At 35.4% G+C, this 16182-nt stretch overlaps 1 protein-coding gene across 3 annotated transcripts; it reads right to left on the bottom strand.

Annotated features, from left to right (window-relative positions):
- Window positions 1–11640: 11640 nt before the first annotated feature.
- On the bottom strand, window positions 11641–13310 carry LOC127812576 (probable calcium-binding protein CML18). Of its 3 annotated transcripts, none has more exons than XM_052353007.1 (2): window positions 12345–13310; window positions 11641–11966 (listed from the first exon to the last, which is right to left on the bottom strand). In XM_052353007.1, exon 1 carries the CDS (start codon window positions 12848–12850, stop codon window positions 12362–12364), a length of 489 nt encoding a protein of 162 aa, XP_052208967.1. In that variant the 5' UTR covers window positions 12851–13310; the 3' UTR covers window positions 11641–11966; window positions 12345–12361. The 3 variants fall into 3 exon arrangements, with proteins under 3 accessions (XP_052208967.1, XP_052208966.1, XP_052208965.1); XM_052353006.1 differs by having other exon boundaries at window positions 11641–11995; XM_052353005.1 differs by having other exon boundaries at window positions 11641–12000; window positions 12345–13308.
- Window positions 13311–16182: the final 2872 nt, after the last annotated feature.

Here is a 16182-nt window from a genome sequence, read left to right on the forward strand (position 1 = left end):
ACATTAGTTTGTCATGTTTCTATACATATTTCGAAATGTATATTGATAAGATTTCAAGTTTTGATAAGTTTATATGTTGTATTTTGAAACTTATTTGAAAACCAAGCATATGTTTCGAAACCTATATAATATGTTTCGAAACCTCTGTCATCTCTAACAGCAGTGTATTTAAAATCTTTGTTTAACATGTTTCTGAAGTATATTTTGAAACCTTCATATCATGTTTCGAAACATCTGACTATGTCAGAAGAATATTTGAAAATTTGTCATGCTTTTGCACTTTATTTCAAAAGCCTTTTGAAAAGCTTATTTTTTGAAATAATCTCCATGCCATGATGTTTTAATTTCAGATATGTTATAAGTGGAGAATAAAACCAAATCATTTTATTTTTAAAAGATGTCTTCCACTCATTCTGTCTATTAGTACATATCCAGTTGTAAAAGTTGTATGTTTCGAAATATGGTATGTATGTTTCGAAACATCTGTGTAAAAATGTGTCATTTCAAAATTGAAAATATGTGTTTCAAAGCCTACTTTATTATCTTGTCTCTAACGGTTATAATTAGCAAAAAAAAAGCTATCTCTTTGATATATATATATATATATATCAGTTTTTAAAGACAAGAAGCCACCATCTTACAAGCATACACAAGTTTACACATCTATAAGAGATTTTTGCCACAAGTACAAGCAAACGAAGCTCTTTTAACAAGCTTTCAAAGAAGATCCTTTCAATCATTCTTTGGTATGCATTGTAGTGTGAAAAGGAGAAACAAATTGAAACCAAAGCTCTCATCCTTTCAAGCTCTCCTCACTCCATACTAATAGGTTTGTAATAATTACTTGGTAAGGTGTTTATTTACATTCAAATTGTTGGGTTGTAAAAGATAAGTGTTATTTATCTTGTTGTAAGGTTTGAGTTGAGCCTATAAAAATTCATTGTGTAAGGTTTTAGGGCGAACCATGATAAAACCCTTGGTGTCGTTGATAGCTAGTGAAAGTGATTGTGGTTTGCAAATCCTTCAAGTGGGTAAACTTGGAGGTAGTGGAGTAGACGAGTGCCGAACCACTATAAATCTTATGTGTACTTGATTTCTCATTCTTACTTATTGTTATCCTTGTTCATACTTTCAAAAGAATTGTTTTTGAAAAAACTAAAGGAGTTTCAATATTTGCAATTGGAGAATAAGGTTTCGAAGTATACTATAATAGGTTTTGAAACATACCTGACAATAAATTTGATTTTGAAACATATTTATCCATATTTCAAAACATACTTAATAGAAAAATTAGTTTCAAAACATACTCCCTCGGGTTTCAAAACATAGTGTCCTGCAAGTAAAAGTTTTTAAGTTATTGAAAATTTATTCAAATCCCAATTCACCCTCTCTCTTGGGATATATTTTCCATTGTATAGAACTAACATAATAAATAAAAATTCTATAATACATTCAAACAAACATAAATATAAAGTTCACAATGCATTCAAACAACCATCAATAATAAAAATTATAAATTTGCTTCCTATGTTATTGGCTGCCTCCTCTCTCATTTCTCCCATTCTTTCCACTGTCGCTTGCTACAATTGTCAGTCGCCGCCTCACCTCGCCTCACGCTGACTGCTGTGTCATCTCACCTAACGCCAACCCTTGCCTCACATTGACTGTTGCGAAGAAGGAGGATCTGGGATGGTCGGTGCGAGGCAGGGGGAGGCAATGGTTGGCGTTAGGCCAGGTGACGTAATAGTCGAGGTGAGGCGTGGTGAGGCGACGACCAACGATTATAGCTAGCGACCATGGAAAGAAGGGGAAAAAGGATAAATGAGGCAGCCAATGACAGAGGAAGCAAATTTATAATTTTTATGAGAGCATTTTAATTATTTGTGCACTTAGATGTAACCCAAGGTATGACCCTCAATCTACAAGAAGTATTTTCTCCATAATAATGCCATGAAAGTCTTCTTCTCCATATAAAAATTGAAAATAAATCAACACAGTTCACGGACCTGAAATTGATAGAAGCTATCAACAATAATCTACACGGGAGATGGAAGCTATCATCAATGAAAATTTAAACATAATGAACCAAAACAAGTTGACAACCCACCATGCCAGACGCATTTGTCCGGAGAAAAATGAGAACTATTCGGCACTTCAAGTAAAATTAAAGGATCAAATCAATCATTTTATTATACATCTATTCTAAATAAATTTCACAATCAAAGTTGAAGTACTCAATTAATAATATAAGATTTGAATCCTTATTTTAACAAATTTTAGAAGAATGTCCTATTACATGCCACAAAGCTTTGAATCCTTATTTTATTTTGATTAATGTGTGGAACTCATGTGTATCAATGTAAATACAAATACGAACACAAACATAGCCTCTGAAATTAAAGAAATACAAACACAAAAAAAGGAACACAAACAATTAGATGAACATAGAGAAGGGGGATGGGTTACTGAGAGGGAACGACAGAAACAACAAAAAGGAGAACAACGGTGGTGACCGATAGTAGGAACAACCGGTGGTGAGGCTTCGAGATTTGACACCGAGAGGGGGGCAATTTTTAGCTAAGGAATGGTGATCGAAACAAGCAAAGGAACATTGGCGAGGGAACACTGGAACAGTAAGTACTCGCTTGAGAGATGGAACTTGGAATTTAGAAACAAAAACAAAGCGAATGAAGAAAAAGAAAGAAGACTGAAAAGAGAGGGGAAATGGGGCTTCAACTTCGGGATGAGTGACATTGTCGCCAGAAACGCATTTTTGGCCAATTTACGTAAATTGCAAAATAGCCCAAAACTTTTCTCAATTTACAAAAATAGCAAAAAAAAAAAAAACGTTTCAAACCATTTTCTCTGTTTGAGTGCTTCACTAGCAATATATAACTCTTCTAGGGTGGAGTGACAGTGATGGATGACTCTCCCAGGATGGAATGATAGAGATGAGTAACCCTTCTGAGCAATGGATAACTAGTTTGAAAAGAAAATCGATTAAGGACACGGGTAAGCATCCCCGCACAGACCATCCAATGCCTAAGTTAGTATTTCAAAAGTATGTAATACTTGAATGCAAGAAAGAAATGTGAGTGAGAGAGATGACGTATCTCAAAGGACCCCTATTTATAGTGAAGGAAGAGGCCAACAAGTGTCAGGCGGTCTGTTATTCTTGACGAGTAACTCGAAGGTAGTTTTAATCAGGTCTTGCGAGGGCAAAGGCACGCGGTACGAGGCCGAATGGTGCGTAGGCACGTATGCATGCTCATGATCTACTTATCCAAGCCTTAGGACTGAAGGTTTACAAAAATTAATATCAATTCAGTTATCAATTGAACCTAACACCATGGTTTGTGATAATTAATATTATTTATCTATTGATAATGAAATATAACCTCCTTTATAAGTCACCAAGTTATAAAGAAATGACATAGCCATGTATGCATGTTTGATGACATTAAATCGGAATTTAATACGAAACTTTAAGCACAAATATTAATATTCCAACAATTTGGTACTATGTAATTTCATAAAGTCAAATATGTATAAGATGTCAAACAAGTGGTGACATATGCAATAAATAATAACTCGTATGATCTCGGATTTTGAATGAGATTTGAGGGCATAAAAGAAAATTTTCAAATATGTTAGAATATAACAAAATAGAAGGTTCTTTTGGGGGGGGAGGGGGGGTTTGAAAACGTGATGCAGAAAAGTTTAAGATTTTTAAAAAATTATGCATGCCTTCCTTGAGTTTTTGGAAATTTCACGCATGCCCTCTTTCTTCTATAGCAACTTCATTGCCCGCAAACCTCTGACCACCCTTACACTGAGCTTTTAACCACTACTAACCATTGAATTAACTACCTATCATCTTCAGAGCACCACGTCGGAGTCTCCTAGCTAAAAATTATTGGAAAGTACTGTTTAGTCAATTTTTTGATTATTAAGTTTTTCGAACTAGTTTTTCTAGTGAACTCGAATCTCTTCATCTATTCTTGTTTTCTCTTGCTTTTTTGGACACTCTCACCCTCCTTTGTCACTTTTTTGTTGCTTGGTGCCTTACAATCAAAGAATAAATTTGTTGTCTATGTTAGAATTGTCTAGCAATGACACCATACACCCAAGATGGGATGAATTAGATGATTAAAAATTTTAGTTTAACTTGAAAACTTTTTTAAAAAATGAGGATTTTAGTGCAAAATGATCAATATTGAGAGCAATACTTATCAAGATAAAAGGAATGAAAAATAAAAGTAATGGAGACACAAGCAAATTTTAGAGTAAGTCAGCCAAATGGCCTAATCCACTAACTTAACTTCTCACTAAGAATTTTAAAAACTCCACTAAATCATCTTACTTGATCACAAGTAGGCTCCTCTGGTCCCTAAGACTAGAAAATACAACCTCCTATTATCAAAATAGACCCTCTAACATACTTTCTAGAAAAATACAAGAAGATTACAACAAGAGATGATCTGAGAGATGAATCTCTCAGTTACAAAATCTCTCTAAAATTAATACAAGACTTGAAGCAATAAATACAAGAAAAAAAATTTAGAACACTTGAGTAATTCAGAATGATTTGTACACTTGAAACTTTGTAATAAATTCTCTAATCCTCTTAAATGCTTTACTAGGTCTAAATTTATAGAGCTTGACGAGGGCTTTGAAAAATTTGGTTGTTGGTGGTAGTTGGGGGCATTTAATGAGCTTCAAAACTAGCCATTGGAGAAGTTTGCTAGAAAAACGATCGACAAATTCATAGAATTGGTCGACATGTTAGTATACAAATTGGAAAAATGGTCGACATGAGAAGAAAAACAATCGACATGTTGAAAAATAGTCGATCGATTTTTATGTTGTGGTTGTCGACCGCACTTGGGGGAGAGCCATGATTTGACAAGTTAACAGCAAGTGCAAAAGCAGTCGATTGTTTTTTAGAATTAGTCGACAGTTTGTCATTTGCTTTAAAAGATTTTTGCTCCATTTTTCAAGCACTTCAAAACCAATTTTGATGAGTCAATTTTGTAACGGCCGCCTCTCGGAGCTCCTGCTAGCATAGAGGATCCGTGAAAAGATTATAAATAGGATAATATAGAACAATTCTCACAAAGCATCTTGTAAAAAAAACAACACATGACATTTCATAGCCATTCTTACATAGCCAACCTCATGGTTACACAAATTAGGTTCCCATGCAACATATGACAATTTGAGACTATATAACACGTATCGTTCTCAAAAACAAAAGTTTATCAACCTGACAAAACAAAAACTATGCCTAGGACCCTATCTTCAATAGACTCTGCATACAATACTATGATCTGAAGGATAGGTCCCAGCACCACTGAGAGAACCCACCAACTCAGGCATCCTCCTTACCTGAAATGATGGAAAGTAATGGTGACTCACAAGACTCAATAAGTATATTCAAGAAGCAAAGGCCAATAACGCTTTGGGAGAATAACCTAGTACAAATAGTACACCATGTGCCCAAGGCATATACATTCACAACAGGAACCACATGACAGAGAATAACTGCATAAATTGACATGCACATAATAGTCTTTAGAGCCTACATAAAAAACACCGGTACCCAAATCCCTAACAAACCTACTGCTGCCATGAATTAGCAAGCATAAATACTCTGTGCTCCAACACTGAATCCCCTATTATGAACACCAACTTCAATCGACACTCCATCGTAGTCCCAAGCTTCCTCGAGTTGGTCCTCCTACTCGTGAATTATGTATGCAAAACCTCATATCAAAACAAGTCTTCCCTCGGGCTCTTCTCGAGCTAATCTAAAATCAAGTCTTTCCTCAGGCTTCTCTCAAGCTAATCTAAAATCAAGTTTTCCTTCGGCCTTTCCCCGAGCTAGTCTAAAAATCGAACCAAAGCTCCATCGGGTCAATACTCCCGTCACCCGGCCCGACACAGTCCTCCCGTCTAACTTAAAAATAATAATAGCAATAATAATAACCGCAAGCAATGGAACCATGCAATGCACAAATAAGAATGCAATGGCGTAGTAAGCATAAACGTGATACGAATGCCCTTATAAGTCATGCATCAGGTCATGCTTCGTCCATATAGTAATACACATTCAATGCAATGCTCATGTGAGACACATCCTAGACACCCTAAGATGCCCATGCTAAAGCACTCACAAAATATGGTCCCCCATTGATATAATTTCCAAAACCTGACACACATTGTTAACATCAGACTGTAATTAAATAAATATTAAATTCACATATAAGAGACCTAAAAACCCACCATCCGTCACACAACCACCCATTTGGAATTTGACCTAACAAGGTGAGAGATCATTCCACAAGAAACTAGGGAGCGATACAAGCCCTTCTCGGCTATGAACAAGACACAACGAGAGACACAAAAATTCCCCAACCATGATCCATTCAATCGTCTCCATAACTATATAGTCAAGATTTTTAACTTTTAATAAAATAGGCTCATGTTTCGAGAAAAAGAGGGTACAATGACTTGCCGTGGAAAATATAACGGAACAAGAATTTATATTTGGGAATAAAATGAAACAAGAACTTGCTTGAGATAATACTTTTTATGCTATTAAAAATTATTTGAAAAGTCAACGCCACGGCTCCAAACCACTTAAATAAAAATTCAATATGCTAAACCATAAAAATTATTTATTACAAACATTATATCAAATATCCTTCACTTAATTTTAATTATTTTTATACTTGATACACAATATCTGACTTTCTTTTAATTTTCTTCCCACAAAAATTCCCCGTCGAGAATCCAATTTCTCAAGTCCTATTTATAGGCATTTTTATGCCTTGGCTTGGCAGCCAAGCCTCTCGCATTTTCCCAAAGGCCATCATTTAAGCCATTAAGTCAATGAGAATTATCCTAATTCACTTGGCCGAGATGGCATAAAATGGAGTGAAATTTGAAGAGAAATTGGAAGCTGGACGCGTGGCTGCTCATGGAAGACTCCTCCCACTTCCCTTGCTTTTATATTGCACGATTTATTTGCTAATTTAATATACCATATGTGGTATATAATATATGTTATTAATATAATATATATCATTATATACACATACATACAGTTATGCACGGCCACCCACTTCTAATTTCCTTTATTAGTATTATAATATAATACATGTATTTTAATTTCGTATGCATAGCCTCCACTTTCACCACTTATGTATATATATATTTTTTAATCTCAAGAAGTGCTTATTTGCGTCATGACTGATGACAGTCATGACCCCAGCTGGCAGCACACCATTAGGTGTGCTGCGCCTCACATGAGAGGCGCGCGCCTCTCTCATGTGGTGTGCTGCCACGTAGGCGTCATGACTGTCATCAGTCATGACGCCTAGCATTGCTCCTTCCAGATTGCTCTCTCTTTCTTTTGATTACTTTACTCCATTTTCTTTGCTGGCCACTCAACACATGGAATAATAACATTTGACCACCTTTTAATACATAATGATAATTTAATTCCCTATCTTTCGAAGGGTACATAATTCTTTTTGTTTGAAAAAAAAAGATATGGATATAATTCTTCAATTAAATTTCTTCAAATTATAAATTTTTAATAATTTATTTTTAATACTTAAAATTACATTTTATTATTTTTTAAAAATACCAAGATGTTATAAATTTTAATTGAATCTTATGACATAAAAACTTAATTTTTCTAGTGCTATCAAGAGATATTTGACATTAGATTTTAATATGTGAAATTGATTTTCATTTTAAAGTTTATAGGCTTATAAAATGGTTCAGGGCATAAAGACAAAAATAAAATAAAATATTTATGTCATCATAAAAGAATATTATTTTTCATCATCAAAACTAAAATAAAGATCAAAACAACAATATATAGATAAAGCTCCTCATTTGTTTTTATCTTCAGTCACCTCCAAAATTCTTACGAATTTAATGACTGTCACCACCAATGCCATGCTATCAGCTTTGCCAATCATCCTCGCATTTGGATTGATTTTTTGTAGGGATGTGCATCAATTCTTGTTATTTTTGATTTAATTTGGACAATTTTTCCTCAATTCTCTTTCCATTTTTTGTTTTAAGATTAATTAGATCGAATGTGGAGCAACTCTCAGCAAAATGTGATCATTCTAGGGCTTTAACGGATGGTTGTTTGATATTCTTTTAGTTTTTTTGTCTCAATATTTCTTTAATCTTTAGTCTTCGATTTCTCATTTTTTGTGACTGAAATTTCGTACAAAAATCACTGAGTCACCAACTTTCATGTTATCTTCAAGAATCATTTGTCGATTTACTTCGATGAACATTTATTCTAAAATTGAGTAACTAGTTTAACATTTTTGATATGTTCACCAAGTTTAGTGCGTTATTTTAGACTTGATTAATCAAATTTGGGAAGTTAGAAAGCTCAAAATTAGGTCGATTAATCAAATTTGAGAAGTTAGAAAGCTCAAAATTAGATCGGTGGTTTGGTTGTCTTAAGTAAGTTCTAACTTTAAATGTGAATATTTCTTGATTCGTCCAACATTTTTCAATAAAACCAAGTTCTACAGATTTGCCTTCATTATGTTTACGAGACCTAGTAATGGACTTGGGCTAATTTGATTTGGTTTGCTGAATTTTTTGCATTCAAAGTTAACTCCTTGGCTTTGTAAAAAAAAACAAAAAAAAAACCATCAAGAATCACTCTTAGTCCCACTTCTTTCTAAAATTATCTTTGGTTCCCATAATTTTTTTTGGAAGGTTGGATAATTTTTCTAATTATCATTAAATCCCTTATCAGTCTTAAATTAATTTAAAATTTATATTTGATTTTTATTTTTTAAAAAAATCACATATTACAAAAAGATCATTAAATGGAACCCTATGAGTTTTTTTTTTAATGATGATCTAGGTGTCTGGGTTTCGCCTGCCTAGTTCTGGAAGAGATCGGTCTTTCCCCCTAGTTTGGTCTCTGGGTAAATCAAATGCGGTCGCAAATTTATACTCTTCTAAGTGAACACGCAATCAGTCCCCACCAAATAGGATATTTCTGTCTCCACCAAGAATTAATTTTCCGCCACTCTAAAAAAAAAAATCGAAATTTTATCACTTGTGCCATACCTTAGAGACAAACCCCATGAGTTTTAGCTCAGGGAAAGATTAATTCTTTTACACCTAAGGGAAAATAAGGGGGAAAGTGAAGAAAAAGATAGAAAATTTATTGTCAAAGACGAATGAAGCCATAAAGGTTCAATCAAGGAAGACAACTAATAGTGTGTTTGATTACACATATTTTCTATGAAAAATATGTAATTATTATATATTTTTTATAGAAAACAATCAAACACTTAATTTTTTCATGAAAAAATATGTATGGTACAACCATTTAAAGTTTTTTTCTATAAAATTCATTTTTTAAGAGGGTGAGATGCTTTTTATTTTCTAAGCAATATTACTTAAAATTAAATTCTAAATAATGCAATCAAACACACCTTAAATTCAATGATCTAGGATGAACCCAATGCGTTTGATCTTAAATGTCGATCGCTCATATTTTTGCATGGTTGGAAGCCATCTTCATCATTTTTTTTTTCTTATCCCCTTTCGGCTCTCTCTTTTTCTGCATCAATTCCCTGGAACTTTTCCCTAGAATTTATTGTCGACAGCAAATAACCCATTAGCAATAAGTTCTTCGTCCACTAAAATGTTCTAGTAGAAAATTATTTTTATTTTTCTACTTTTATTTTAATTTATTTAAATTCATTTTTTGATTTAAATAAGTTAATTAATGTTATGCAATAAAAAACTACATGGGAGCTTGTAAGGCTAATTTTGAAATATTAAGGGTGTTTGAACAAACAAATCAAACCAGTATATGCAATTTACCTTTATTTAATTAGCTATGAATAAAAATTTATTAGAATAAAAATTTATTCGATACATAGATATCCATCTAATACCTGTCACCTTAGGCATACCAAAGAATGAAAATAAAATTAGATGAGAGGAAAAAATGCAATACCCACACCCCGCATTCCTTTTAGGCATAATGTGGTTGGTTATGCCCACACAACCCATCCATTATTGTGGTTGTAGACTTAGAATAATGTTACTTGCACATTAGATTGACACTTATATTAATATTCTCTTAATTACTCTTTATTTATTGCATATTTATAGAGGTGTATTAATAATTTATTGTTTGAATAAATTATTAATATATTTTTTATTTAAATAATTTAATAAGAAATGTATTAATAATTAACTAATGCAATGTTAATTTAAATGTAAAAGTAGGATTACTTGTGGGCTTGTGGCTCGAGTGGTTGTAGTTGACTCTTCCAATGTCCACTATTCTCGATTATACTTGCATCCACCACAAAAATCTTTATTTTATGCTATGTTCAAATTCAAATTTCAAACTTCTAAGGATACAATCTAGAATCTTGACAATCTTTTACATTATACGAAGACAGATTTTTTTTTTGCTTAAACTGTAACAATATTACTTTTTAGAGGAAAACTTCCAAGTAAAAGAAATGAATATTTAAATTATAACTAGCTAGTTCTTTTTCAATTAAGAGAGCATTTGTTAAGATTAATAAAATAAAATTATATCAAGATAAGTATAAAATATTTTTCAGATTAAGATATAGAATGATCAAGATAATATTGAAAGATATTTTAAAATTTTTATTAAACTGTTTGTTAATTTTTTTAGAATATACTAGAGGACATATACATAATTTTTTCTTATTGTAAAGTTTAAAAAGGAAGAGAGATAAGCATATTTAGAAAATATTAAATAAGAAGTTACATAATTTTTTTTTTTAAGTATCACCAGATAAGTTTAATAAATACATTAAAAATGACAAAAATTTAGAATATGTTACGAGTATTTTCTGGACCACTCCTAATGGACTAGACTCAACCGTGCAGGCTGCCCCAATCTCCCGAAACCCAATGGGCTTAAGGCTAAGGTCATCACAATAAGCTTGCATATCGCTGAAACCCGAGCTCAAACCGCAAAAGTAAGCGAGCTCCCAGTAATGCCTTTAGCTCACTAACCGAACCGATCAGTTCACGAAATGAACCAAATTGTGGGATAATCGGGGGGCAATGTCCACCTACCTTATCTGTAGTAAATCAAGTCCCTGATAATGCGGAACCCTTTCTCGATTTTGTGGAGCTGATAAGGACATATTATCCTGGTAATATTATCTTTCTATATTTAAAAGTCATTAAAATTATAAACACATCACTCTATAAATAAGGGTTGAAAAATCATTGTATGGGCATGATCGATTACATATTGTTCCTTTGCCGAAATTATCAAAGAACAGTTGTAAACTAAGCATCATTCTGACCAAACCATGTAAAAACTCTTTTGCGTATCGTTTATTATTGGTGCTATTTATTTCTTTTCTTTGCATTCATGTTTATTTTATCAGTGCGTGCCAATGAATCACTGTAGATCAATTCTGAACGTCGACAGAATATTTTTTATATTTTACTTTTTTTGGATCAATATCTTAGTTAACAAAGACTGATTAAGTAAAAATTAAAAAATGGGGTTAGATCACTAGTCAGATTTGTTGAAGCAGTTGAATCTTTGCAATGGACACACAAATTCACACGAGCTGAAGTGAAGTGCTCATCAGTCATGAGTCATCAGGCATATAAAATTTCCCAAAATTAATGTTCTTTCATGAACAGAGATTTCAGCCAACCTTAGAAATGACATCAGTGGCTTTCTAAGGATCAGTGGCAGTGACATTCAATGCTAAGAGCAAATCAAAACTAATTCCCTGAACAAGGAGGCTAACCCAGAAGACTGGGGAAGAAAATCTTTCCACACCGATCAAGCACAACGATGGAGGATGAATCTACAACTCCTACAACATCAAAGATCTAGAAATTTGCTAACCGGTGAGTAGAATTAGCTCTCGGCCGATGTAGAGAACAACCTGCAGGCAGATGGATATGGGATCATGGCCTAATCTGGCATAGAAAAAACGAAATCGAGTCAGAATTTCTTGGATTGTTATTTAGCAAGCAAACAATAACAATTTCAGCAGCCCTGTTCAAAGATTCTTTGCAATGATATCTCTCTGTTTTGTTCGATCATCACTTACTCAAGAAATATAGTGCCTCACAATTTTCTTTAAACTAAATAAAAGGGAAGAAAGGGACTAATAAAGTTGTTAATTAAGTTTAAGGAAAGAGATATTATCCGTTCGCTCTGAGGGAAATAGGTTTGGATTTGGTCTTCTGCATGCAAGCTTGTCACATACTCGAAAAGACAAAAGAGAAAATAACAGAACAACGGTGAAAAATTATGGCACCTGAAAATTTCCCAAAATCAAGCCCAAGAGTTGTCAAAGGCAGCTGAAGTGATGGCCTGAGAGAACTCCTGAAAGCTAATCCGGCCGTCGCCGTCTGTGTCGGCCTCCCGGATCATCCCGGTGAGCTCCTCCGCCGTCAAAGCGTGCCCGAGCTTGGCCATGGAGTGTGCCAACTCCGCCGCTGTGATATACCCGTTCCCGTCGCGGTCAAACATACGGAACAGCTGCCGGAGCTGCTCCTCCGTGTAGGGCGACTTCGCCGGCAGAAGCTCCGGCGCCACGAGCGCCACGAACTCCGAGAACTCGACCAGGCCGTTGCTGTTGATGTCCGCTTTCTGTATCAGCGCCTCGAGCTGGTCAGAACTCGGCTTCAGGCCAAGAGATCTCAGCAGCGAGCCGAGCTCCAGCTGCGTTAGGCTCCCGTCGTTGTTCCGATCGAATGACCGGAAAATTTCTCGCAATTCCGCGAGCTGTTCGTCGTCCAACTTCGCAGGCTCTTTGCTCATTCTACCTGCAAATCTTTATCCACAACCCACAATCTACAAAAGTCGCACCTTTCAATCAATCAAATCAATTCAGCTTTCTTCCGATCAGATCCCCGAGTTCATACGCCCTAGAAACATCTGAATTCGAGCGCACCTCTTCAATTTCCGAGGGTGCTCTTAATATGAATCTTTCCCAGAATTCGATCGATCCGGATTGGGAGCGAATCGAGGATCCAATCGGACCATTTGAATCGTCGTCGTCTGGGAGCGAACAACGCGTAGTGGAGAGGCTTTTTCTACTCAATTCGGTTGAGAGTTCAGCATTTTGTTGCGAGTCAACACCGATACCAACAACAATTTACTCCCAGAAACTTTATATTTTATTTTACTTTTCCTTCGCTTGGGACTTGAAATTTTCCTTCGCTTCCCATATTTTCCCGTGAAAGTTCCGAAATGGCTAACTGAATCGGCATAAGTGGCGCCAATCTCGTGAACGAGTACATCTGTCTATGACTTTGTCAACAGATTCTTAAAGTTTGGGAAAAGTGGGTTCTGTGCGGCCGAGATTCATTTGGCTTGTTACAGTCGGGTCGTTTGGACCAATAGATACCCGACACATCACGGTAAGGCATTGTTGTTTGATGTGCTTGTGGATTGGAGCTTTCAAAAAAGGTGGGTTGAGGAAGAAATTCGACGCTGGTCGTGCTTAGCATTATTTCTATTAATTATTGGATAATATTATTTATTGTTGGTAAGGTAACAATTAAGTAATAATAAATATATTATTTTTAAATAATATTAATTTATTACATTTTATTTTTAATATTTAAACAATTTTATTAAGTAATAACAAATATATCTTATTTTAACTCGTTTAACTAATTATTTGAATGTTAAAAATAGCATATAATAAAATAAAATATATTTATTATTGGGTTACTATTATTGTAACAGCCCACTTCTTTAGGGCGTGTTATATCTTAGGAAATTTGGTCTTTTCTTTTTTTTTTTTTCTTTACATTATCCCGAAATTCCCTAAGACCTCATCTAGTGCGAGATATCTACACTAGAAAATAAATACAAAGCGGAAGCTGAATCGAACCTGCTCATATAATAATAACTAGACATGACATTCATTACAAAGTTAATTCATAAGCGTCTGACAATACAATGTACATAATTCTTAAACTACTCATATTACAACATAACATGATACATTTACTCGCTTCTTGACGTCTCACGTCACTACATATCACTATTCTCGGAATCATCTTTGCAAGTCCCAACTGGAACGTTGAATGTTCCGGGGGCGAACCCAAATTAGATTATGAACCATCTAAGTAAGGGTACATAATGCTATGTCATGAGTGTATGCAATGTCTTTCATCGTAGGTGTCAACTGCACCCCTCATGCTACCTACCATTTTAGCGGCCTCCTCTTTTGAAGCCGGGGTGTATGGGTGCACCCTTGGTAAGGCAGCGGTGCCAGTTTATACTCCCTACGGCCTCATATGCGTGTGATCAATGATATCAACGTGTATTCATGCATTTCATAGTCATGTATGCATTCTACGTGATAGATACATATCAGGGCATGTCAATATGATGAAAATATTTTCGAGAAAGTACTACTTACCTTCTAGAGCTTATCGGGCTACCTCGATATCCGTGTCTTGCCTCGATTTACGTGCCAACTTCAAAATTTGCACGAGTCTTTTCAACTTCAGCCTCAAAGTATCCTAATCACCATAATTATTTAAATAAACATTAAAACCTATTTTTTCCATAATTACTGGCATTTTCTATAATTTTCTCTCCATTTCTTCCTATTTTTCCTCAATAAATCTAGATTAAATATTTCTAAAAATATTTTCTCAAATATTTCACTACGAAAATTCATAAAATAATATTCTAGAATTTTTGGAATTTTCTAGGAAATTTTACTCACCTTAACTTAGCATCTTGGATTTCGTTGGTATGCGTGCCCTATCCTTGAAACGCGTGCCCGGACCGTTTTTCTCACCAAAATCTCCGGGATATCACCGAAACATAATTTCCTATTTTTTTGGGATTTTCTAGGATTTTTTCCCATCATTTTTCTATTTTTTTCTTTTTCTTTTTCTTTTTCTTCTTCCTCCTTCTTCTTTCTTCTTCCCTCCCCTGCTTCCTCGCGAACGTCTGCAACGCACCAGCTATCGTCGCCACCGCGAGCCGCTGCCAGCGCCGCTGCCGCCCGCGCCATGCCCTCCGCCGCGAGCCACCGCCCGTGCGACCACCGCCATCGCAGCCATGGCCGCACCTGCTTCGCGCCCAGTAGCTTTGCGTCGGCCATGGCTGACCGGTGCTGCTGCTCGCCTTAGCCCTCGCCGGACGCCGCACCCATAGTCGCTGCCTCGACCTGCTGCCAGCGCCTTCGATCGTTCCAGCTGCCTTGCTCGAGCTTGCTTCGCGAATAGCCATGGCCGACTTCGGCCCACCTCCTTCCATCTCACTCTCTCTTTCTCTCTCTCTCTCTCTCGGATCACCCAGCCCTAGCTCGATCCCCCCTCTCTCTCGCATCACTCGGCCCCCCTCTATCCGAAGCTCCCGTGCTTCTTCTTCTCCAATTGCTCCCTATTTATAAGCGCTCGGTTAATCCCTCCCCTCACTGGCCGTACCCCATTGCGTGCAAATTTTCTTGGCGTGTAAAATCTCCCATAAATCTCGACAGGCATGGAGTTTGCGTGTAAAGGCTTCCAAAATTTACACAGATGTGGGTTGCGTTTTACAGAGCCTCTGCCATGCGTGTATACATATATTATATATATATATATTACATATAAATTACCTTATAATAAATGAATATATATATATATAAATGCCCAATTTTAACCCTACATTTATTAAAATAATTCTCTAATTATCATAATATCCTTGAACACTGAATTATTTGGCATTAAAATACTGAAAACACAAAATTAATAATTCAAAATTACTTGATATTGGCAATTCCATCCCAGTGTCCTCACCGGGCTGTCATTTCATCCCGAAACCACTGAAGGGTTGATCCTTACGAAAAACCGGAGCTCCCCTAGGGTCCTGCAACAATTCGGTTTTGCAGCTTAAATGGCAGCTGGATTTTAACTGTACCGAAAACTGTTCCCGATTAGATTTCTTTCGATACCATAAATTCTATTTCGGAACGCTCATCGAAACTATATCATTTTTCTTAGATAATTCTATCCCGAGACACTCTCTGCAGTTGATTCGGTACTTGTAACTGCTATTAATTCAATTTTTCAGTATCCTAAACTCATCAAAATTACGTGACAGCTCACACGAACACACGAACATGGGGTATTACAATTATCCTT

The sequence above is a fragment of the Diospyros lotus genome, chromosome 11 (assembly GCF_014633365.1).
Source record: "Diospyros lotus cultivar Yz01 chromosome 11, ASM1463336v1, whole genome shotgun sequence".
NCBI lineage: Eukaryota > Viridiplantae > Streptophyta > Magnoliopsida > Ericales > Ebenaceae > Diospyros > Diospyros lotus.

Excerpts from the sequence above, each read along its gene's own strand:
- LOC127812576 (XM_052353007.1), bottom strand. The coding sequence starts at position 12,850 with ATGAGCAAAGAGCCTGCGAAGTTGGACGACGAACAGCTCGCGGAATTG.